Here is a 26238-nt window from a genome sequence, read left to right on the forward strand (position 1 = left end):
TGATATCACTTAAGGATTTTTAAAACTTTCATTGATATATAACGTGAACATCAGATTCTCTTTTGTTTAGCAGCTGTATGTCAAAGGACTCCTGCTCCATCTCAGAGGCCACCAAGGGTCAGAGCTGCAGCAAGCAGTAAGTAAAATAAATTGTGTGTAGTTCTGGTCACTCAGCTATAGGAAGAACGTCACTAAGCTGGAAAGGGAGCAGAAAAGATTCACGAGGATGTTGCCAGGATTGGAGGGCTTGAGTTACAAGGAGAGGCTGGATAGGCTAGAACTTTTTTAATTTGTAGTATGTATCGGTGAGTTATATGTTAGTTATGTAACTAACTCCTCATGAACACCTTAAGTGTGTCATATAACAACCCAAAAAGGTGGAATGGCAGGGAATGCAGAGTGAATCGTGGCTCTGGACTTTGCTTGTTGACATTATGAAGCACATTTACAGTGAATGCCACAGAGATTTTTTACACTTCCGTTGATCTATAACGTTACATTGAGACCTTATTTCTTTTTTAGCAGCTGTATGTCAAAGGACTGCTACTCCATCTCAAAGGCCACCAACTGTAGCAAGGAGTAAGTACAAATAGTCTTCACAGAATCACACCAATAGTTCCATCATGGACTGAGATCAGTCAGCCTGTTGAATCTGTACCAGTTCTGTGTAAAACGGATCCAGTTTGCATCAATTCCTTACCCTGCCCTGCAAATTCTTTTCATTCAGAAACTTATCCAGCTCTCTTTTGTATACTACAACTGAATCTGTCTCCATTTGGTAGACAAGATTACAATCCAGAAGCAGTATCTTTGGAAGTACATTGCTGCTCTTCTGGCATCACTGGGTTTAAATCCCAAAACCAGCAGGACTGGGAATAATTATTAATTGGTTTATAATCGTCACATGTACTGAGATACAGTTAAAAGCTTTTGTTTGGTGAGATCCAGATAATATCATTCCATACTTAAGTACATTGAGGAGCACCTTCATCAGAGGAACTGTGGTGTTCAAGAAAGTAGCTAACCATCGCATTCTCAAGAACAATTAGGAATGTGAAGTAAATGCAAGTTTTTCAAGGATTACCCAGATCCCCAACTGCCCTCTGCCTGTTAACATTACATTTAATTTTAATATCATTTAAGCACTTTTAGTACTTTCATTGGTATATGATGTGGACATTGAGAATTTTCTTTAATAACTGTACGTCAAGTGACTGCTGCTCCATCTCAGCTGAAAGCTCAAGCCAGTGGTAATTATAAATAAATATGGTTTTCACAGAACTACATAATGGTCCCAGCATGGCAGAAGGCCATTGGGCCTGCTGAATCTGTACCAGTTCTGTGAAAAAGCAATAAAACCAGAAAATGCTGGAAGCACTCAGCAGGGTCAGACAGCCTTAATGGATAGAGAAATGGTTAACATTTCAGATCTGGAACCCCGCATCAGAACTTTCAGACCATTCAATTGGCTCATGAAGGATCCTGGACCTGAAACGTCAACTCTGCTTCTCTTTTCACAGATGCTGCCTGACCTGCTGAGTGTTTCCAGCATTTTCTGTTTATATTTCAGATTTCCTGTGTCTGCAGTTGTTTTGATTTCCAATCTAGCTAATTGCAATTTCCTATCTCAGCATAGTCCTTCAGATTCTTTTCTTTATTCAGTTCCCGGTTGAATCTGTCTCCATTACCACAGTGGGCAGTGCTAATTAACGTCATCATAGTCTGTTTCATTATTCATTCGTCAGTTGCCTGTGTGATGTCAATCAATTATGTGGCCATAACTTTGGGAGTCCTGCTCCGCTTGGCTTGGTGTTTATTCAGTGCTTCTCAATCATGACGGAAAGTAGGGCTTATCTGGGATTATACCATTTCAGTGAATTTAGCACTTGCACTCCTGGGCCCCTCTGTTCCATAACACTTCCCAGGGCCCTATCATTCACTGTGTAAGTCCTGTCCTGATCTCCCAAAATGGAATACCTCTCATGTATTGGGATTGAAAGCCATTTGCCAGTCCTCAGCCCACATACCCAGCTGATCAAGATCCCCATGCTTCTAGCCCATAAAATGTTTATTGTGACTCTCTCTCTTTCATGTGAAAATCAATCTTCAACCCATGGTTGAGTATAGAAGGTTATATAATGCACGCAATAGCATAGAGTCATAGAGTACAACAGCACAGTAACAGGCCCTTCGGCCCATCCAGTCCATGCGACCTGATCTTCTGTCTAATCCCATCTACCTGCACCCGGACCATATCCCTCCAAATTCCTCCCGTCCATTTACCTATCCAAACCTCTCTTAAATGTTAATTGAACCCACTTCTACCACTTCCGCTGGCAGCTCGTTCCACACTCCCACCACCCTCTGAGTGAAAAAGATCCCCCTAAGATTCCCCTCAAATATTTCACCTTTCACCCTAAACCTATGTCCTCTCGTTCTAGTCTCACCCACCCTTAGGGGAAAAAGCCTGTATGCATTCACCCTATCGATACCCCCCATAATTTTGTTTATAACTCTACAAGATCTTCCCTCATTCTCCTGTGCAACCTTGTCTGGGATTGGCTTAATATGCTTTGGACTGGCAATCTGTAAGGTATCAACCAATAGCCATTGCTATTTTTGGAAGGTGTTCATGCAATTTTAGCTGGAGGGCACCATAGAAAAGATATTGTTGGTCATGAAGGTGTACAAGAATCTTATATAGTGCTGGAACTAGCTTGAAACAAAAGCTGGTATTGCATCTTGTAGACATTTTCCATAAGATTAAGCAGCCTGACAAAACGTTGTGTCTATGGAGCAGTTTGGAAGTGAACAAGGTGCATGGGGGAAACATAAAGCTCTGGAAAACCATTTATTAGCAGTCGGCTGGCCTGCCAAAAAGTCTCTGGCAAACTCTGAAAGATCAGCCATATGAGCTGCAACCCTTCTTCAGTCCTGCAAGAAGAATCTGTGCATCAGTAATTTCATCTACAACAAAGTCAAGTAAATCAATTAGAGGACAAATTTTGAAGTCATGTTTCTTGGTTTTCTTTTTGAGACTCATTAACTGTTAGCACTAAAGAAAACAATTTATCTATAAGTTGCAGAGAAGGTTGGGAAGGAGTGGATAAGACAAAGCTAATATCTCTGAGTGAGTGTGGAGATAAATTGATGAGGTGATCAGTCAATGGGCTAATAGGGGCAGTTAAAGAGAGCAAAAAATAGGAAAGCCATGAGATGAGGGCACTCTGAGGAATACAGACAAAACGGGACAGAAAAAGGTATGAAATGCAAAGTTGTGGGACATGCCCAACAGGTCCATGAAAGGAGAGAGAAAAGCTGAGTTAATATTGCAGATGGATGATTTACAGCAGAGATGACCAGGTCTAATACAGACAGAGAAAGCAGGTTAGCAGGAGTTGTAGAATTCAGTATTGAGACTGGAAGGCTGCAACGTGCCCAGACAGAAGCTGAGCTGCTGATCCTGAAGCTTACATATGGCATCGATATAATGGTGCAGGAGGTCACAGGGAGATGAGTCAGAATGTGATGGAGAATTACAATGGCAGTCAATGGGTTGACTGAGTTGCCTCAGTGGGCTGAAGGTAGGTGCTCTGTAGGTGATCACCCAATCATAGTTTGTTTTCGCCAGTGTAGAGAAAACCACATTGTAAGCACCAAATGCAGTACACTAATTAGAAGGAGTACAAGAGCATCACTGCTTCACTTGGAAGGACTGTTTGGGTACCCCATGGTAGGAAGGGCAGTGTAAAATGTCAGGAGTGGCATCTCCTGTAGTTGCATGGGTTGGTAGTTGGGAAGGAGAGAGTCTGTTTCTGTGTTGGAATTTTAGAAACAAGCTTGATGGAAATTAGAACATAGAACAATTACTCCTAATGATGTGATAAAAATCTTTAAAAAGTTCAGTTTTTTAAATGTGAAATGACCTATCTGGTTGAGTGGTTAATGAGGGAAGGAGGGAAGAGAAAGTAATAAGTGGTAGATTGGTCATACAGTAACAGTTTTGTACAACCCATGACCTCAGTTTTGTGAAGTGTTCTGAAAGAGATTGATAGATTTTTGGATATTAAGGGAATCATTTGGTGTGGGGTTGGTACAGGAAAGTGGTGCTGAGATAAAGGAGCAGCCAGTATCTTATTAAATGGTGAAGTAGGTATTAGGTGCTGAATGGTATAAGATAAGATATGAGATATCTTTGTTGGTCACATGTACATCGAAACACACAGTGAAATACATCTTTTTGCGTAGTGTTCTGGGGGCTTGTATACTGTATATTCCGTATACACCTGCTTATATTTCTTAATATGAGCAACTTAAATTTGTGCTCTTATTAGAGTACGATTATACTGATGAACATAGATGTAATCCTGAGGGATATGATAAGGTAAAATATCTTTATTAGTCACGTGTATATCGAAACACACAGTGAAATGCATCCTTTGTGTAGAGTGTTCTGGGGGGCAGCCTGCAAGGTTCGCCACGCTTACGGCGCCAACATAGCATGCCCACAACTTCCTAACCCGTACATCTTTGAAATGTGGGAGGAAACCAGAGCACCCAGAGGAAACCCATACAGAAAAAACGGGAAAAATGTACAAACTCTTTACATACAGTGGCCGGAATTGAACCTGGGTTGCTGGTGCTGTAATAGTGTTACCCTAACCTCAACACTACCGTGCCTGCCATACATTGGTCTGATGCTGATCAGCACACGTAATACTCAGCTGAGAGTCAGCAAACAGTGTGTTTAAATTGTGGGACACAGAATTAAGCAAATAAGCTGCAATATGTCCCTTTACTGAATGTTGTATTAAGTATACATTTAAAAGGGTGTTTCATTTGTAGAATAGAGAATGAGTCACAGATATTGATCCACATAATGAACCACAACTATTGCTAATACACCTAAACCTTATATAGCACTTTCTTGATGCATCATGTGGACATTGAGACTTTATTTTTTTCTTTTCAGCTGTATGTCGAAGGACACCCGCTCCACCAGCAAGTGGTGAGTATAATTAACGGTTGATTTCAGTTGAAGGAATTCAGGTTTGTTTTGGGAAAAATTGCCATTCGGAGGGTTTAGTGTATTGGGGAACCAACATTGGGAGACTTGTTTATGCCCTTAGTTAGCATATGCAAAACTTCATACTTCAATTACTACATTAAGGTCAATTTGGTAATTCTTAGACCTTGGAAAGTAAATGGACCCAGGGTCCATATAAATCACTAATAAGATACCTGATTTTGATTGACATGTCAGTGTCTAAATCAGTGTGGAAGTAGGAAGTATGGGTGTGGGGAGGTAGGCTAGATGTACATTATATGTCATGTTGATGTGAACGGTTTCGGGGGAGAGTATCATTACTGGCGAATAGAGGGGAGGTAGCTCTGTCAGGCTTTTTATTTGGGGAAGGTGGTATTTCCCAGATATTCATCCCTTGTCACACTAAATACTGGGTAACAGTGGCAGCATATTGAAATTCACTTCCATTGAAGTCATATCTATAAGATGGAGTAGTCCTAGAGAGAATGGGAGGTTTGAACAGGGAACTAATTATTGGATGTGAAGACAGATTAGACATTTACATCTAGAAGTTGGGGAAATATATGTCAGTGGTTGGGTTACGACTGAGAATATAAACATTTTGGGGTTGGAGACAGTGGCCAAAAATTCCTTCTTAAAATGTTGAAAAAAAAGTGTAATGTAATGCAAAATAAGTCAAAGCTGGGTAGTGCAAAATTGCACCCATTTCCAGACATTTTACTAACCAAAAGAAAATTTAATCTCTAACTTCCTGAGGGATTTTTGTTAGGGATTATGATTATCCTCAGAGAAATCCAGCTGGGAGGATGGATCCCTGTAAGTACTAGTTGCATAAAAGCTTGGAAGCTGAAGCTTGTGCCTCCTTGCATGTAGTTCCCATAGTTGCCTTTGATGTCTCCATGCCTTTGATTCATCTCCATACCCTCTTGCAAGGGAAATTGTTAGATGTGGATAAATCCCCATTGGAAAATAGTTTTGAGTGCTGTTGAAAATGCAAGGAAGGCTCAGTGTTGAGCAACATGTAGATTACTCAGTGAGACTCCAGTGCTAAATAGTATCCTGGGAAAGAACAGAGTCATAAAGTAACGCAGCCCGGAAATAGCCACTTCGGACCAGCCCGTCTATGCCGACGAAATTCCCATCTAAGTTAGTCCCATCGGCTCACATTTGACCCATATCCCTCTAAACTTTTCCTATCCCTACAGTTGTCCCAGTGTCTTTTAAATGTTGTTATTGTACCTGTCTCAACCACTTCTTCTGGGAAGACAAAGTAATACGTGGTACATTGGTCATACAGTAACAGTATGTACAACATATTCAGTGTATCAGTTTTGTGAAGTGTTCTGAAAGAGATTGATGGATTTTGGATATAAAGGGCATCATTTGGTGTGGGGTTAGCACAGGAAAGTGGTGCTGAGGTAAAGGAACAGACATTTTCTTATTGAACGGCAAGGTAGGAATTGGGTGCAGATTGGTACATACCGGCTTGTATTCCTTATGGTCTTAATATGAGGAACACAAATTTATGTTCTATTAGAGTGTCATTATTTACATGTAACAAACAATCTGCTGGAGGAACTCAGTGAGTGGAGCAGCATCTGTGGGGGGCGGGGTGTTGGGGGGGAAGGAATTGTCATTGTCTCAGTTCAAAACCCTGCATTAGGACTGCGTTCCTCTGAGATGATATTGAGTGTACCATCCGAGGGCTCTAAACTTAAGTCAAGACTTTAAGCCCTATCTGGTGTAAGTATCTACGAGTACCCTCACTAAAGGGAGATTATACTGTATCAACCTACACTTCAAGGGCTAACTTACTTCACTACTTTAGTCTCCTCGGTAAGGTCCAGCTGTCAATAATCACTATCTCGAGCAGTGAGACCCCCCCCCCCCGCCCCCACAACCGAGGAGATATTTCCAGCTAAGGAAGCAGTCTAAGCAGTTTATTTTATTTTAAGTGAGACACGTTTAATTCCAATAAGTACTTCTTAACAAAGATCTTTAACTTACAAAGGAGTTCCAAACACAAGTACAATTCTTACAAGCTAAAAAGTCATACTAACAAGTTTCTGACAAGCAAGTCGTCCGTCGCAAAAATCAAAGGCTGAGGAATGAATTCTATGTGTTCTTTGTGCCACCCCTTCTCTCTGTCATTTCATCCTGTCATTCTTAACGAGCCTGACCGCCTTCTAACATTTATGCTGTTTTTCCACTTAGTTGACATCATTGGCGTGTGATGTTTTCCAACCACGTTTTCAGGCCAGGTGACTGGAGTGTTTAATTAGGTTAACGTGGACCCCATTGTTTCACCTTGATTATATCAAGAGCCTGAGCAGGGAATATTGGTTAGAAGTTGCAGAGTTAATGAGGGAAAGCAGGAAGAGAAATTAATCAGTGATATGATACAGTAACAGTTTTGTACAACCCATTTGGTGTGTCAGCAAATGACCTCAGTTCTGTGAAGTGTTCTGAAAGAGATTGATAGATTTTTGGATATTAAGGGCATCATTTGGTGTGGGGTTGGTACAGGAATGTGTTAGATGTGGGTCTGATGCTGATTATCACCTGAAATATTTATCTGAAAGTCAGCAGACAGTGTATTTATATTGTGGGACACCAAATTAAGCATATAAAAGCGGCAATATGTACCTTCACTGAATGTTGTAATAAGTATACATTTAAAAAGATGTTTCATTTGTAGAATATAGAATGAATCACAGATATTGATCCACATAATGAACCACAACTACTGCTAATACACCTAAACCTTATATGGCACTTTCTTGATGCATCATGTGGACATTGAGACTTTATTTTTTTCTTTTTAGCTGTACGTCCAAGGACTGCTGCTCCACCAGCAAGTGGTGAGTATAATTAACTGTTGATTTCACTTGAAGAAATTCAGGTTTGTTTTGGGGAAAAATTGCTATTCGAGGATTTAGTGTACTGTGGAACCAACATTGGGAGACTCGGAACACTTGACACATTATCATTTCTTTCAGCTGTGTGTCCAAGGAGACCTGCTCCACGAGTAGAAGCCTCAGCAAGTAGTAAGTATAATTAATGGTTGATTTCAGTTGAAGGAATCCGGGTTTGATTTTGAAGGGTTAAGAGCACTGGAGGATCGACATTGGGAAGGGAATAAATTGGCGTGGAAAGTGGTGCTGAGGTAAAGGAATTGCTATTATCTTATTGAATGATATATACTTGCTTGTATTTGTTATAGAACCATAGAACAATACAGCACAATACGGGGCCTTCGGCCCACCATGTTGTGCTGCCCTTCAAACCACACCTAAGACTATCTAACCCCCTCCTCCCACATATCCCTCTATCTTAAATTCCTCCATGGTCTTAATATGAGCAACTTGAATTGAGCTCTATTAAAGTATGATTATTTACCCAGTGAACATATACCGCTGATACATCTAAACCTTATATAGCACTTTGTATTGTCACAAACCAGCAACAAAAGAAACACACTGAGCATGATTCAGTGTTAAAAACTATTTTATTAATCACTACTTATGATAATACGTAAAATAAAAGTTTAAAAAAATGTTAGTATGTTAGAATTCAAAAATGTTAAACCTCGAACGTTAACCCCAAAACTAAACTCTTCGTGTGTGTGTGTGACAAAGTCCAAAACTCCCAGTTCCTGAATGGTTCTTAAAGTTCAGTTCCGCAAGCCATAAGGTGAAACATGAGCAAGGGCTTCTTCAACAACCACCGTTGTCTGAAGATAAGATGTAGATGTAGAAAAACATAGAGAGAGTACATACGAAATCCAAATGTTCCACGATGGAACCCAAACGACACTTCAGTGTTTACTCGGTAGTGACTTCCTCACCCCGAAAAGCATCCGAACCGTGGTCGTCCACATACAAATACCTGTTTCCTTCTACAGGTCAGCAACAAAGTGAACTCCACTGGATTACTTCCAACTTCCATACATGGATTTCAGTGGCAAACACAGTTATTGTTTCTCATCCATCAATAGAGAAAACAAGCAGGCTGGTGTCTCTCTCCCTCCTCTCTCTCTCTCTCTCCTTCTTCTTCTGCCTTCTTCAACAACGTCATTACGTCCTTTATCTTCTATTGACGTAAGCACGCCCCACACACACATACACACACACTCTCTATCTTAAAGGGACTTTCACTGAGTCCGTAACAGTATGTCCAAGGATTCCTGCTCCACCAGCCAGTGGTAAGTATAATTAACAGCTGATTTCAGTTGTTTTGGGAAAAAGCCATTTGAAGGATTTAGTGTACTGCAGAACCAACGTTGGGAGACTCGAAACACTGGTTTATACCCTCAGTTAGCATATGCTAAGCTGCATACTTCAATTAATCCATTAAGGTCAATTTGGTAATTGATTTACCATGTAAAGCAAATGGTCTCAGGGTCTATATAAGTGAGTAATGAGCTACCTGATTTTGATTGATATGTCAGTGTCTAAGTCAGTAGGGAGATGGGAAATCTGTATGGGTGTGGAGAGGAAGGCTATATGTAGATTATATGTCATGTTGATGTGAGTGGTTTCAGGGGAGAGTATCATTACTGGCGAATAGAGGGGAGAGTAGCTCTGTCAGGCTTTTTTTTGGGGAGGGTGGTATTTCCCAGATATTCATCTCTTGTCACACTAAATACTGGATATCAGTGGCAGCATATTGAAATTCACTTCCATTGAAGTCATATCTATCAGGGAGTAGTCCTAGAGAGAATGGGAGGTTTGAACAGGGAACTAATTACTGGATGTGAAGACAGATTAGGCATTTACATCTAGAAGTTGGGGAAATATATGTCAGTGGTTGGGTTATGAATGAGAATATAAATATTTTGGGGTTGGAGACAGTGGCCAAAAATTCCTTCTCAAAATGTTGAAAAAAAGTGTAATGTAGTGCAAAATAAGTCAAAGCTGGGTAGTGCAAAATTGCACCCACTTCCAGACATTTTACTAACCAAAGGAAAATTTAATCTCTAACTTCTGAGGGGTTTTTGTTAGGGATTTTGATTATCCTCAGAAATCCAGCTGGGAGGATGGATCCCTGTAAGTACTAGTTGCATAAAAGCTTGGATGCTGAAACCTATGCTTCCTTGCATGCAGTTTCCATAGTTGCCTTTGATGTCTCCATGCCTTTGATTCATCTTCATGCCCTCTTGCAAGAGAAAGTGTTAGATGTGGATAAATCCCCATTGGAAAATAGTTTTGAGTGCTGTTGAAATGCAAGGAAGGCTCAGTGTTGAGCAATGTGTAGATTACTCAGTGAGACTCCAGTGCTAAATAGTATCCTGGAAAAGGACAGAGTCATAGAGTAACACAGCCCGGAAATAGCCACTTCGGACCAACTCGTCTATGCCGACGAAATTCCCATCTAAGCTTGTCCCATTTGCTCACATTTGACCCATATCCCTCTAAACTTTTCCTATCCCTACAGTTGGATTTTTGGATATAAGGGGCATCATTTGGTGTGGGGTTAGCACAGGAAAGTGGTGCTGAGGTAAAGGAACAGACATTTTCTTATTGAACGGCGAGGTAGGAATTGGGTGCAGAATGGTACATACCGTCTTGTATTCCTTATGGTCTCAATATGAGGAACACAAATTTATGTTCTATTAGAGTGTCATTATTTACATGTAACAAACAATCTGCTGGAGGAACTCAGTGAGTGGAGCAGCATCTGTGGGTGGTGGGGGGGAAGGAATTGTTAATGTCTCAGTTCAAAACCCTGCATTAGGACTGCGTTCCTCTGAGGTGATATTGAGTGTACCATCCGAGGGCTCTAAACTTAAGTCAAGACTTTAAGCCCTATCTGGTGTAAGTATTTACGAGTACCCTCACTAAAGGGAGATTATACTGTATCAACCTACACTTCAAGGGCTAACTTACTTCACTACTTTAGTCTCCACGGTAAGGTCTAGCTGACAATAATCACTATCTCGAGCAGTGAGACCACCCCCACCGCCACCCCCGCCCCCCCCCCCCCCCCGCCCAACCGAGGAGATACATCCAGCTAAGGAAGCAGTCTAAGCAGTTTATTTTATTTTAAGTGAGACACGTTTAATTCCAATAAGTACTTCTTAACAAAGATCTTTAACTTACAAAGGAGTTCCAAACACAAGTACAATTCTTACAAGCTAAAAAGTCATACTAACAAGTTGCTGACAAGCAAGTCGTCCGTCGCAAAAACCAAAGGCTGAGGAATGAATTCTATGTGTTCTTTGTGCCACCCTTTCTCTCTGTCATTTCACCTGTCATTCTTAACGAGCCTGACCGCCTTCTAACATTTATGCTGTTTTTCCACTTAGTTGACATCATTGGCGTGTGATGTTTTCCAACCACGTTTTCAGGCCAGGTGACTGGAGTGTTTAATTAGATTAACGTGGACCCCATTGTTTCGCCTTGATTATATCAAGAGCCTGAGCAGGGAATATTGGTTAGAAGTTGCGGAGTTAATGAGGGAAGGCAGGAAGAGAAATTAATCAGTGGTATGATACAGTAACAGTTTTGTACAACCCATTTGGTGTGTCAGCAAATGACCTCAGTTCTGTGAAGTGTTCTGAAAGAGATTGATAGATTTTTGGATATTAAGGGCATCATTTGGTGTGGGGTTGGTACAGGAATGTGTTAGATGTGGGTCTGATGCTGATTATCACCTGAAATACTTATCTGAAAGTCAGCAGACAGTGTATTTATATTGTGGGACACCAAATTAAGCATATAAAAGCGGCAATATGTACCTTCACTGAATGTTATATTAAGTATACATTTAAAAAGATGTTTCATTTGTAGAATATAGAATGAATCACAGATATTGATCCACATAATGAACCACAACCACTGCTAATACACCTAAACCTTATATGGCACTTTCTTGATGCATCATGTGGACATTGAGACTTTATTTTTTTCTTTTTAGCTGTACGTCCAAGGACTGCTGCTCCACCAGCAAGTGGTGAGTATAATTAACTGTTGATTTCACTTGAAGAAATTCAGGTTTGTTTTGGGGAAAAATTGCTATTCGAGGATTTAGTGTACTGCGGAACCAACATTGGGAGACTCGGAACACTTGACACATTATCATTTCTTTCAGCTGTGTGTCCAAGGAGACCTGCTCCACGAGTAGAAGCCTCAGCAAGTAGTAAGTATAATTAATGGTTGATTTCAGTTGAAGGAATCTGGGTTTGATTTTGAAGGGTTAAGTGCACTGGAGGATCGACATTGGGAAGGGAATAAATTGGCGTGGAAAGTGGTGCTGAGGTAAAGGAATTGCTATTATCTTATTGAATGATATATACTTGCTTGTATTTGTTATAGAACCATAGAACAATACAGCACAATACAGGCCCTTTGGCCCACCATGTTGTGCTGCCCTTCAAACCACACCTAAGACTATCTAACCCCCTCCTCCCACATATCCCTCTATCTTAAATTCCTCCATGGTCTTAATATGAGCAACTTGAATTGAGCTCTATTAAAGTATGATTATTTACCCAATGAACATATACCGCTGATACATCTAAACCTTATATAGCACTTTGTATGTCCAAGGATTCCTGCTCCACCAGCCAGTGGTAAGTATAATTAACAGCTGATTTCAGTTGTTTTGGGAAAAAGCCATTTGAAGGATTTAGTGTACTGCAGAACCAACGTTGGGAGACTCGAAACACTGGTTTATACCCTTAGTTAGCATATGCTAAGCTGCATACTTCAATTAATCCATTAAGGTCAATTTAGTAATTGATTTACCATGTAAAGCAAATAGTCTCAGGGTCTATATAAGTGAGTAATGAGCTACCTGATTTTGATTGATATGTCAGTGTCTAAGTCAGTAGGGAGATGGGAAATCTGTATGGGTGTGGAGAGGAAGGCTATATGTAGATTATATGTCATGTTGATGTGAGTGGTTTCAGGGGAGAGTATCATTACTGGCGAATAGAGGGGAGAGTAGCTCTGTCAGGCTTTTTTTTGGGGAGGGTGGTATTTCCCAGATATTCATCTCTTGTCACACTAAATACTGGATAACAGTGGCAGCATATTGAAATTCACTTCCATTGAAGTCATATCTATCAGGGAGTAGTCCTAGAGAGAATGGGAGGTTTGAACAGGGAACTAATTACTGGATGTGAAGACAGATTAGGCATTTACATCTAGAAGTTGGGGAAATATATGTCAGTGGTTGGGTTATGAATGAGAATATAAATATTTTGGGGTTGGAGACAGTGGCCAAAAATTCCTTCTCAAAATGTTGAAAAAAAGTGTAATGTAGTGCAAAATAAGTCAAAGCTGGGTAGTGCAAAATTGCACCCACTTCCAGACATTTTACTAACCAAAAGAAAATTTAATCTCTAACTTCTGAGGGATTTTTGTTAGGGATTTTGATTATCCTCAGAAATCCAGCTGGGAGGATGGATCCCTGTAAGTACTAGTTGCATAAAAGCTTGGATGCTGAAACCTATGCTTCCATGCATGCAGTTCCCATAGTTGCCTTTGATGTCTCCATGCCTTTGATTCATCTTCATGCCCTCTTGCAAGAGAAAGTGTTAGATGTGGATAAATCCCCATTGGAAAATAGTTTTGAGTGCTGTTGAAATGCAAGGAAGGCTCAGTGTTGAGCAACGTGTAGATTACTCAGTGAGACTCCAGTGCTAAATAGTATCCTGGAAAAGGACAGAGTCATAGAGTAACACAGCCCGGAAATAGCCACTTCAGACCAACTCGTCTATGCCGACGAAATTCCCATCTAAGCTTGTCCCATTTGCTCACATTTGACCCATATCCCTCTAAACTTTTCCTATCCCTACAGTTGGATTTTTGGATATAAGGGGCATCATTTGGTGTGGGGTTAGCACAGGAAAGTGGTGCTGAGGTAAAGGAACAGACATTTTCTTATTGAACGGCGAGGTAGGAATTGGGTGCAGAATGGTACATACCGTCTTGTATTCCTTATGGTCTTAATATGAGGAACACAAATTTATGTTCTATTAGAGTGTCATTATTTACATGTAACAAACAATCTGCTGGAGGAACTCAGTGAGTGGAGCAGCATCTGTGGGTGGTGGGGGGGAAGGAATTGTTAATGTCTCGGTTCAAAACCCTGCATTAGGACTGCGTTCCTCTGAGGTGATATTGAGTGTACCATCCGAGGGCTCTAAACTTAAGTCAAGACTTTAAGCCCTATCTGGTGTAAGTATTTACGAGTACCCTCACTAAAGGGAGATTATACTGTATCGACCTACACTTCAAGGGCTAACTTACAGATATTGATCCACATAATGAGCTACAATTACTGCTAATACACCTAAACATTATATGGCACTTTCTTGATGCATCATGTGGACATTGAGACTTTATTTTTTTCTTTTTAGCTGTACGTCCAAGGACCACTACTCCACCAGCAAGCGGTGAGTATAATTAACAGTTGATTTCAGTTGAAGAAATTCAGGTTTGTTTTCGGAAAAATTGCTATTCGAGGATTTAGTGTACTGGGGAACCAACACTGGGAGACTCAGAACACTTGACACAGTATCATTTCTTTCAGCTGTGTGTCCAAGGAAACCTGCTCCACGAGTAGAAGCCTCAGCAAGTAGTAAGTATAATTAATGGTTGATTTCAGTTGAAGGAATCTGGGTTTGATTTTGAAGGGTTAAGTGCACTGGAGGATCGTCATTGGGAAGGGAATAAATTGATGTGGAAAGTGGTACTGAGGTAAAGGAATTTCTTATTGAATGATATATACTTTCTTGTATTTGTTATGATCTTAATATGAGCAACTGGAATTGATCTCTATTAAAGTATGATTATTTACCCAATGAACATATACCACTGATACATCTAAACCTTATATAGCATTTTCTTGATGCATAACGTGGACGTTGAGATGTTGCCTTTTCTTCTTAGCTCTATGTCCAAGGACTCCTGCTCCATCAGCAAGTGGTTATAATTAACGGTTGAGTTCAGTTGTTTTGGGGAAAAAGCCATTTGAAGGATTTAGTGTACTGCAGAACCAACGTTGGGAGACTCAAAACACTGGTTTATGCCCTCAGTTAGCATATGCTAAGCTGCATACTTCAATTCCTCAATTTGGTAATTGATTTACCATGTAAGACAAATGGTCTCAGGGGCTATATAAATGAGTAATGAGATACTTGATTTTGATTGACGTGTCAATGTCTAAATCAGTAAGGTGAGGAAGTATGGGTATGGAGAGGAAGGCTAGATGTAGGTTAACTGTCATGTTGAGGTGAATGATTTCAGGGGATCATTGCTGGTGAATAGAGTAGAGTGTAACTCTGTAAGTATTTTTGGAGGGGGGGGGGAAGTATTTCCTAGAAATTCATCCCTTGTCACACTAAATACTGGATAACAGTGGCAGCATATTGAAATTTAGTTCCATTGAACTCATATAGATATAGATGGAGTCGTCCCAGAGAGAATAACTATTGGATTCTTTAAACTAGCTCCGTGCCCAACGGCTCGCGGGAACTGAGGGGGAGATGTCTGGATTGAGCATTTACATCTGGTAGTTGGGGGAATGTATGTCAGTGGTTGGGTTAGGAGTGAAAATAGAAATATTTTGGGAGGCCAAAAATTCCTTCTCAAAATGTTGGAAAAAGAAGCAAAATGCAGTGAAAAATAAAGTGCCCTGGGTAGATAATTCCAAAAAACCTCTACCCTACGGGTGAAGAAATTTCTTTTCATCTCCCTTCTGAATGACGACTCCCTTATTTTTTGAGACTGAGATCCTTGGTTCTAAACACCCCAATCAAGGGAAACATCATCTTACATTTAACCACAAGAATTTTATACTTTTTAAATGAGAACACCCTTCATTCTTCCAAATTTATTTGACCCCATCTGCTTAACTTCTGATACAACAAATTCACCATCCCGGGGATCAATCTGGTGAAAATTCACTGTATTCCTTGATCACAAGTATATCCTTCCTCAGGTGGGGAGACAAAACGTGTACACACTATGCAATCTTATCAGGGCTCTTTACATTTGGAGCAAGATGTTCTTCTATTCAAATCATTAATGTGAGAGGTGTGAGTGTAGGTGTTGCCATTCATTCTTTAATCTCTTCCCTAGCTCCGGTAACACGCAGTCTTCGTCAGACCAGAGCCACTATTCGTCAATCTGCACCACGAAGAAACCTGACTCCATGTCCCCCATGTAAGTTACCTCTCAATAAGATGATGTAGCTACTTCAGGTCAACCTCATGACATTACTGATGTGAAGTGCATAGAGACCAGACACATGTAACCCATCTCAGAACCACATCATTTTAAATTCTTGAAGGAGGGGATACTTATCAAGCCAATAATCTTATGAAAATTTTTAATATCTTTCTCAAAGTCAACATTTTATTGTTCATCCCTAAATGCCCTTGAGAAGATGTTGGTCAGACTTCTCCTTGGACCATTGCAGTCCTTCTGGTGAAGATGTTCCAACAGAGCTATTGGGTAGTGAATTCCAGGACTTAAACCCAATGATGATAAAGGACTGGTGATATGTTTCCAAATTAGGATAGTGTACAACTTGGAAGGAAACCTGTAAATGGACTGTCTCTCATGAACCTGTTGCCCTTGTCCTATTTGGTGGTAAAAGCTGCAAGTCTGAGGTGTGCCATCAAAGCAGCTTAGGCGAGTAACAGCGGTGCATCTTGCAGAAGGTAAACACAGCAGCTACTGAATGCTGGTGGTTGAGGAAACAAGTGATTAGAGTGTTTGATGAGGTGCCAATCAACTAGGCTGTTTTTTCCTGGATGGTGTTGAGGTTGCTGAAAGTTGTTGAAGCTGTAATTGTTCGGGTAAGTCCATCACACCCTGGATTTGTGCCTTGTAGATGGCAAAAAGAATCTGGAAGGGAGGAGGTGAGAAACTCACCACAGAATTCCCACCCCAGCCTCTGACCTACTTTTGTAGCCATAGTAATATGTGGCTGGTCCAACTGAGTTTCTTGTCAATCTTGACCTACAGCATGTTGAAATTGGGGGAGCTGGTGATGGTAATGCCATTTAGTACATGGTTAGGACCTCTCTTGTTAGAGATAGTCATTGCAAATATTATTGCTACTTTCCAGTTCCCTCCTGAATGCTGAATTAGTTTTGTTGCATGCAGGCATGGACTGCTTCATTCGGTGAGGAAATTGTGAATGAAATTGAATATTGGTCAATTATTACTGAAGATCCTCACTTCTGATCTCATGTTGGAAGCAAGGTCATTGACAAAGCAGCTGAATATGGTTGGGCCTAGAACAAAGTCACAAGGAACTCTTGCAGTGATGTCATGGGATGATTGAACTCCAACTACAACTAGTTTCTTTTGTGTGAGCTGTGATATTGTCATTGGCTGTAGAGGGACTCAGGAAGTTTAAAAAACAATAACACCCCATGGTCAGGGTCATGGCAGATTTTGGCCATCTTGTTGTTGTAAGAAGGGCCAAAGGCAGATTGGAATGACTTGATCAAATATTTTTTTGGAGATTAGTTCATAACTGAATGTCTAAGAAAGCAAACGCAAAGTCAGGTTAAAGAAGAGGTGTCTGTTGGAAAGTTCAGAAAGATAGAAACTGGATTTTTTTATGAAAGTGGATTTTGATGGCAATTTTGAAACTGTGTACAGGAAAGAAAGGATCTGTGGTAACCAACCACCCAGCAAGTATGTCAGTGGAGGAGCAAGGGCCTGTCATTCAGTAGTTGGTCAGGGTGCTAAGGAGAATAATCCATGTCAATCAAATGACATAGACCATGATGGAGCCTGAAGGAAAGGAGAGGATGAGGTACATTAGTAGTTATATTATTGGATTAGAGGTCTTTCTTCTTTATTGCACGATTTTGAAATCCTTTGGAATGGTCACTGTGATTAGACGATGCCCTATCAAGTGTCATCTTTTCAAGACAGTCAAGAAATGCTAGTTTTGCTAATGACACACATATTCTGTGAATGAAGCAAAGATAACGATACCGCCAAGGAGAGTTCTTTAATTATAAATGTAATTATAACTGAATAATAATTTTAATCCTTAAACCAAGTACTATTTTCTGTGCCCAATAACAGGCAAAGCACGGAGATCTGCCAACAAGAAAAACCCTCCATGGCGATGAGGTATGTTCGGGAGTAAAGAAAGATTTAAACTGAAATACGTACATTGGTAAACTAAAGTATGAAACTTGGTGGAGTCGTAGATAGTGAAGAAAGTTGTCTAAGGATAAAGTAGAACATAGATTACCTGGAAAGTTGGGTAGCGCAGTGGCAGATGGAATTAAATCCAAACAAGTATGAAATGTGAAAGTTCATATTTACTAGATTAACACCTAGAACGGATGGGGTATCTTATGAGGAAAGATTAGACAAGCTAGGCTTGTATCAACTTTGTTTGGATGAGTGAGAGATGACTTGATTGAAATGTATAAGATCCCGAGGGCTCTTAACAGGATAGATGTGGAGAAGATATTTTCTGTTATGGGAGAATCAAGAAGTAGTGGTCAGCATTCAACAATAAGAGGTTGCCCATTTAACAAAGAATTTAGATGTATTTTTTTCTCAGAAAGTCATGAATCATTGGAACTCTCTTCCCCAAAGGACAGGAAACAGAGTCTTTGAACATTTTTAAAGTAGAAGCAGATGGATTAATAAGCATCGGGATGAACAGTTATTGCAGGTAGACAAAAAAGCAGAATCGATGTTGCAGTCAGATCAGTAATGATCTTATTAAATGGCAGAGTCTGCTCAAGGGGCTTAGTGGCCAACTCCTGCTCCTAATTCATATGTTCATATATTTGTTTGCAAGACAGAAGTGTGGAACTAACAGGTCTGCTTTTAGAACACAAAATATAGCACAATGCAGCACACAAACAGGCTCTTTAGCCCACAATGTCTGTGTCAACCATGATGCCAAATTAAACTAATCCCATCTGCCTTCATCTGGTTTGTATCCCTCCATTCTCTGCCTGTTCGTGTGTCTGTCTAAATGCCTCTTAAACATTGCTATCATATAGAACTAGTACAGATTCTATCTGTACTGTAATTTTTCTGTGATCCAGTGATCCATTGATAAAGCAATTCAAAAGCTTCTATCGTCTTATCAACTTACTCTACCACCTTAAAGATATCTACATGGATGATAAAGTATTTGTTTATCTGTAGTTTTCAAAATTGTGCCATTTGTAATATATTGTTCTCTATATTAGACCTCTTTAAAAGCACTTTAAACTTCTGTGCACCTGCTCACTTCACTATCTCATCCATTTTAACCTGAATTCTACCCCTTTCACCCTTGCAGCCTCTTCTTCATACTCATCTGGAGTAATGATCTTATTGGTTATGGTCTACTAAGAGTTTTTGTTCTCTTGTTAACAACAGGACCCTAACCACGGATACAATAGCCATCAAGATATGAAGCCCGCCACTATTACACCGAATTAAGTAAGTTTTAAAACACTAAAAAATCATGAATTAGAAAAAATGTACTTGGGTTTCACAGTTACTGTGCTGTCACAGCATGGTCTCTTTACACTGAGTAATGGGAGTCACATGAACACAGTGAGACAGACTCTCCACAGTAGAGTCAGAGTTGTACAGCACGGAAAAGGGTCTTTCAGCCCATACTTGTCCATGCCAACCAAGATGTATATTCAAGCTAATCCCATTTCCCAGCACTTGGCCTATATCCCTCTAAACTCTTGTCATCCAATACCTGTCCAAATACTCCTTAAATATATTGAACGTACCTGTCTAAACCACTTTCTCTGGCAGCAGGTTCCAAATATCTAGCACCTGCTGTGTAAAAAAAAAAAGTTGCCCCTCAAGTTCTTATTCAACCTTTCACCTCTAACCTTAAAACCATGTTGTCTAATTTTTGATTCCGCAAGCCTGATAAAAAGACCACTCACCCTGTCTATACTAAATCTGTTAATGGGTAAAACAACAGAAAATCAATAGGAGTGATTAAACAAGAATTTAATGTGATACCAAACTGAAAGAAATACCACTGTCAAGAGGCAAGGCTAATGTGAATGGGCAAGGAGGTGGCAGATGGAATATCAATTATGAAAATGTGAGGCTATCCACTTTGGAAGGAAGACTGAAAAAGAAAATTGTTATTTCAATGGAGTGAGTGAGTCTACAAAATATTGTGGCACAAAGCAATCTGAGAGTCATAGAGTTATACAGCATGGAAAACCTCTTTACACTATTTCCCGCTTACACTCTCAGTCCTGATGCAGAGTCTCAATCCAAAATGCAGACCATCACTTTGCCTCTACAGATGTTACTTGACCCACTTAGTTCCTCCTACAGTTTATTTTTTGTTCCACATTCTTTCTGCCCAACTCGTCCATGCCAACCAAGATGCCTTCCTGAGCTAGTCCCTTCTACCTCCATTTCACTCATATTCCTCTAAACCTCTCCTTAAATGAAGAACAAAGGATTAGCATACAGGGGAAAGTATACAGTTACTGGAAAGACCCTTAACAGCATTGATGTACAGAGGGATTTTGGGGTCCAAGTCCATAGCTCCCTAAAAGTGGTCACATGAGTAGATAGGGTGGTAAAGAAGGTGTATGTCATGCTTGCTTTCATTGGTTGGGGCACTGAGTATAAGAGTAAGGAAGTCATGTTGTAGCTATATAAAACAAAGGTCGTACCTAAAATTGTCCAAAGATTTGTAACCACATTGCTGTGTTCCTTTCCCATACCTAGGTCCACATAGGTTCTCTCTCCTTTTGTTCACCTTCTGCATTCCTCTCCTCCCTGTTACCTGGATTTGTTACCCTCCCTCACCTGGTTCCATCTGCCCATCACCCACACACCTATCCACATGGGTTTCTTTTCTCTTGGCCTACCTTTCTTATCCCAACCCTTATCTGATTCCATTTGCCCTTCAGGCCTCCCTTATCTGCTTCCACTTATCACCTTCCAGCCTCCGTCTCTACCTTTCCTCTCCTCTCCCCCTCACCTGGCTCCATCTGCTCAATTTTTTTCTGTATCTGTTTCCACCTATCACCCACCAGCCTCTATCTCAAAACTCTCCCCTCTTCCACCTGGCTTCATCTGCCCATCACCCCCCCAACCTCACCTGGTTCCGCCTATCACCTATAAGTCCCTGGTCTCACCCCTCCCTCTCACCTCTTTACACTATTTCCCATTTACACTCTCAGTCCTGATGCAGAGTCTTAATCCAAAATGCAGACCATCACTTTGCCTCTACAGATGTTACTTGACCCACTTAGTTCCTCCTACAGTTTATTTTTTGTTCCACATTCCAGCGTCTGCTGTCTCTGTGACTCTTGTTCTCAAAAGTTTTGCTGATTTAGAAACATTCCTTTAGATTAGAATATTGAGCATGTCCTTCATTATTTTAGAACGGCGAGAGAGGAAACCAGGGATTTACAAGTAATTCATATAGAGCAGCGTAAGAAGAAAGGGTGGTAAAGAAGGCATGTGGTATGCTTGCCTTAATTGTAAGGGTGTTGAGTATAAAAGTTGGGAAGTCATGTTGCAGCCGTATAAAGCTTTGTTTTGGGCCACATTTGGAGCACTGTGTGGAGTTCTGGTCACCCCATTACAGGAAGGATGTGGAAGCTTTGGAGAGGGTGCAGAAGAGGTTCACCAGGATGCTGCCTGGATTAGAGAGTATTGGATACAAGGAGAGGTTGGACAAACTTGGATGGCTTTGGAGCATCAGAGGCTCAGGGTAACCTAATCGAAGTATATAAAATTATGACAGGCATAGATAGGGTAGATAGTCAGAGTCTTTTTCCCAAGGTAGAAATGTCAAATGCTAGAGGAAATAGATTTATGGTGAGAGGGGGAAAGTTTAAACAAGATTTACAAGTTTTTTTTTACACAGAGAGTGGTAGTTGCCTGGAATGTGCTGCCAGTGGAACTGGTGGAAGCAGATATGATAACAACATTTGAGGCATTTAGACACATGAACAGGCAGGGGATTGAGGAATATAGACCACCTTCAGGCAGACGTGCAGTTTAAATTGACATCATGGTCAACACAGACATCGTGGGCTGAAGGACCTGTTCCTGTGCAATACTGTTTTACGTCCTATAACTCAGTTCAATTTAGCAACGTTATGGGAAAGAAAAAATGCAGATGATGCAGAGTTGAAATAAAAACAGAAAATGTTGGAAATACTCAACAGATCAGGCAATAACTGTAGAGGGGGAAACAGAATTAATATTTCAATTTGGTGATCTTTCCATATAATTCTGATGGACCTATCAATTTCTTCTACAGGCTTTAGAAGGTTGAAAGACATACATGCTACATGCAGAAAATGAACATTTGAAGATCATGGGGAACGAGACATCTTCACTTGCAGAGGGTCCTGGAAGTATTCTGAACACAGTGTGCAGTAACATTATGAGAACCTCAACCACTGGACATGTTAATATTGCTTGTGGAATTTCCCCATGTTGGTAAAAGGGCACATGAGTGAGGAAAGGTCAACAAATTGAGAAAATGTCATCACAATGTGACACCTTCATTAATTGGACTGTGTTTGATTAGCAGTGGCAATAAAGGGTCTTTCATTCCAGTTTTAAGGGTAGTGTAAAAATTCTTCAATTTATGAATGCTTAGTTTTTTAACTTTCCTTCTGAGGGATGACAATACTTTCAGCCCCTTGGTGCTGAATTCCAGGATATTCTCAGGGATCTGGAAAGGAGTCAGGGCCATCTCCTGCATCTTGAATGGAGTTGTTTGACAACAGTTGTGAAAGGGCTTCAATTTCTTTCAATGCATTTAGCATACATGAACAAAAAATCTCATCTAAACAAGGCCCTGTTCCTGATCACCAGCTATTGGTCCTGCTGGAAGTTCAGACTTTGTTGACCTCATGCTGCTATGAGACCTCAATTTATATGGTCAAATACTTCTCAGTGGTCACTGTGCAGGCTGAAGCCTAAAAAATGGCTGTGTAGATAAAGTTATAACCTTCCCCAAGCCCCATAACATATCAAAAGAAACAAACTGCTGGAGGAACTCAGTAGGTAAAGCAGCATCTGAGGTTGACAATTTGGGTGGAGACACACCCCTCCCTCTGTTTCTCTTCTCCCTCTCACTTCTATATACTGGCTGTCTTTCGTCTACACTCTGTGCTGATGCAAGGTCTCCATTCAAAGTGTTGACCTTCCCTTTGCCTCCACAGATGCTGCCTGATCCACTGAGTTCCTCCAATAGTTTGTTTTTTGCTCCAAGTTTCAGCATTTGCAGTTTTTTGTGTCTCCATAGCACACCACACTGAGTACTGATATACTCTCACAGATCTGTGGGAACTCCTGAAAAAGATCAACATTTTAAAAAAAAGTACTCTGAGTGAAATATTCCACCTCAGATCCCCTCTAAATAATTTATCTCTTACACTAAACCTACGCCCTCTAGATTTAGATACTACTGCTAAGCAGAAATGTTTCCTATTATCTGTCTTATCTATGCCCCTTTTAATTTCTGTCAGATGCATCACGGACACCAGCCTCACCTCCTTGGACTCTGTCTTTACCTCTTGTCTTGGTGAAACAGCCCCCATAATCAAAGACGCCACCCACCCTGGACATTCTCTCTTCTCTCCTCTTCCATCGGGTAGAAGATACAGGAGCCTGAGGGCACGTACCACCAGACTTAAGGACAGCTTCTACCCTACTGTGATAAGACTATTGAATGTTTCCCTTATACAATGAGATGGACTCTGACTTCACGATCTACCTTGTTGTGACCTTGTACCTTATTGCACTGCACTTTCTCTGTAGCTGTGACACTTTACTCTGTACTGTTATTGTTCTTACCTGTACTACCTCAATGCACTCTGTACTAACTCAATGTAATGGCGCTGTGTAATGAATTGACCTGTATGATCAGTTTGCAAGACAAGTTTTCCCACTGTACCTCGGTACAAGTGACAATAATAAACCAATACCAATACCAATACCCCTCTGCTTCCTCCGCTCCAAGGAAAACAAACATGGCTTAAAATGCTGCATCCCAGGCAACATCCTGATGAATCTCCTCTGTACGCTTCCCCGTGCAATCACATCCTTCCCATGCAGTATTCCAGCTGTTTACAAAGCTGTACCTTGCTCTCATGTTGAGTGCCTTGGCTTAATTAATGATAGTATCCCAAATGTCGTCTTCATTACTTTATCTGTGTTATCACAATTGGGGAGCCTTGGATATTCACCAAGATCCCTCTGTTTTTCAATACTCCCTGGAGCCGTACCATTCATTATGTATGTCCTACGCTTAGTAGTCCTACTCCCATGGTGTATCACCTTGGACTTATTAGGATTAAATTCCATCTGCCACTGCTTTGCCCATTTTACCAATTGGTCAATATTATTGTGTAGTCCAAGACCCTCCTCCTCATTTTCAACACCATCATCAATATTTGTGTCATCTGCAAACATACTAATCATAGATATGAATCATAGAGACACAAGAGATTCTGCAGATGCTGGAATCTGGAGCAACACACACAAAGTGCTGGAGGAACTCAGCAGGTCAGGCAGCGCCTATGGAGGCAAATAAACAGTCGATGTTTCGGGTCAAGACCCTTCACCAGTCCTGATGAAGGGCCTCGACCCGAAATGTCGACTGTTTATTTCCCTCCATAGGTGCTGCCTGACCTGCTGTGATAGATGTGAATCATGTGTTTATATCTAATTAATAAACAGTCAGGGTCCCAATACCGATCCCTTTGTTTCACCACTGGTCACAGGCTTCCTCACAAAATGATCCTCCATCATCATCCCCTGTCTCCTATTACCAAGCCAGTTTTAGATCAAGCTTACCTTGGATCACATGAGCTCCGTCCTTTTGGACCAAATTCCCATGTGGACCTTGTCAAACACCTGACGGAAGTTCATATAGATTGCCCCATCTTTATATTTTATTACCTTTTCAAAAATTTTGATCAAATCGATCAGACAACATCTTCCCCTAACGAAGATATGCTGGCTGTCTCTGATTAGCCTCTGCCTTTCCAAATGTAGATTAGTCTGTAATCAAAAACATCTCTGCCACTGATAGACACACAGGCCTTTCTTGTGCTCCCTTTCTTGAATAATGGTACCACTTTTGCTATCCTCCACTCATCTGGCAGTTTACCTGTGGCCAGCCAGGATTTAAAAATCTCTGTTAATGCCCTAGTAATTGCCCTTCCCTTGCCTCCAATGGCAGCATGGAATACATCTCGTCAGTCCTGGGTCTTTATCCACCATTTAACTGACTAACACCTTTTCGGTAATAACATGTTCTAGGGTTTCACCGGCCCCTCCCTGAATTCTCCAACTACACTGTCGTAGTGAATATTAATGAAAGGCATTCATTTAAGCTCTCACCTCTGGCTCCATGCACAGATTGCCCCTATGGTCCATAAGGGGCCTTACTCTTTCCCTGGTTACACTCTTGTCCTTAATATACATAAAACACTTTGAGATTTTCTTTCGTCTTGTCCGTCAGTGATATTTTGTGCTTTCTCTTTGCCCTTGAATTTTTATGTACCTCTTGCACTTTCCATACTCCTGAAGGGCCTTCTCCATTTTCAATTCACTATGCAGGAATATGCTTCCTTTCTTTCTTTATTTCTCCTTCAATATTGCTCGACATCCAGGGTGTTATAGACAACAAGAAGTTATTAAACAAAATTAGAGCACTTGGGATTGGGATTAATATACCAGTGTACGCTGAGGATTGGTTAACCAACAGAAACTAAAGAGTAGGAATGAATGGACCAATTATGAGTTGGGTGGCTGTGACTGGTGGAGTGCAACAGAGAATGGTGCTGGGACATCAGCTGTTCACAATCCATATCAATGATGTGGACGATGGGACCATGTATAATATATCCAGGTGTGTTGATGATACAAAGTGATTGTGATTGTGTGAATTGTGAAGAAGATGCAGAAAGACTAAAGGACAGAAGTAGATAGGTTATGTGAATGGATTAGGACAAAGCAGATGGAATATAATAGGGACAAACTTGAGCTTGAATACTTTGGTGGAAAAAGTAGGTACCAGGGTGTTTTTGTAAATGGTGAAAGATTGAAAAGAATTTGTATTCATTGGGAACTGGATGTCTTTGTGCACATATCACAGAAAGTTAATGTACAGGTACAGGAAATAATTAGGAAGGCAACTAGTATGTTGGTCTTTATTGCAAGAGGATTTGAGTGCAAGAG

At 40.7% G+C, this 26238-nt stretch overlaps 1 protein-coding gene across 1 annotated transcript in view; it reads left to right on the plus strand.

Moving 5' to 3' along the window:
* Positions 1–17747, plus strand: part of LOC127570484 (proline-rich protein 36-like) — a 44219-nt gene extending 26472 nt beyond the window's left edge. The window contains exons 9-16 of the mRNA XM_052016112.1: positions 74–136; positions 523–579; positions 4973–5008; positions 7873–7908; positions 8047–8094; positions 11966–12001; positions 14415–14450; positions 17674–17747. Of these exons, the coding sequence (XP_051872072.1) occupies positions 74–136; positions 523–579; positions 4973–5008; positions 7873–7908; positions 8047–8094; positions 11966–12001; positions 14415–14450; positions 17674–17747 (386 nt within the window). The remainder of the gene's footprint in view (positions 1–73; positions 137–522; positions 580–4972; positions 5009–7872; positions 7909–8046; positions 8095–11965; positions 12002–14414; positions 14451–17673) is intronic.
* The last annotated feature ends 8491 nt before the right edge of the window (positions 17748–26238 follow it).

Source organism: Pristis pectinata, chromosome 5 (assembly GCF_009764475.1).
Source record: "Pristis pectinata isolate sPriPec2 chromosome 5, sPriPec2.1.pri, whole genome shotgun sequence".
NCBI classification, from domain to species: domain Eukaryota; kingdom Metazoa; phylum Chordata; class Chondrichthyes; order Rhinopristiformes; family Pristidae; genus Pristis; species Pristis pectinata.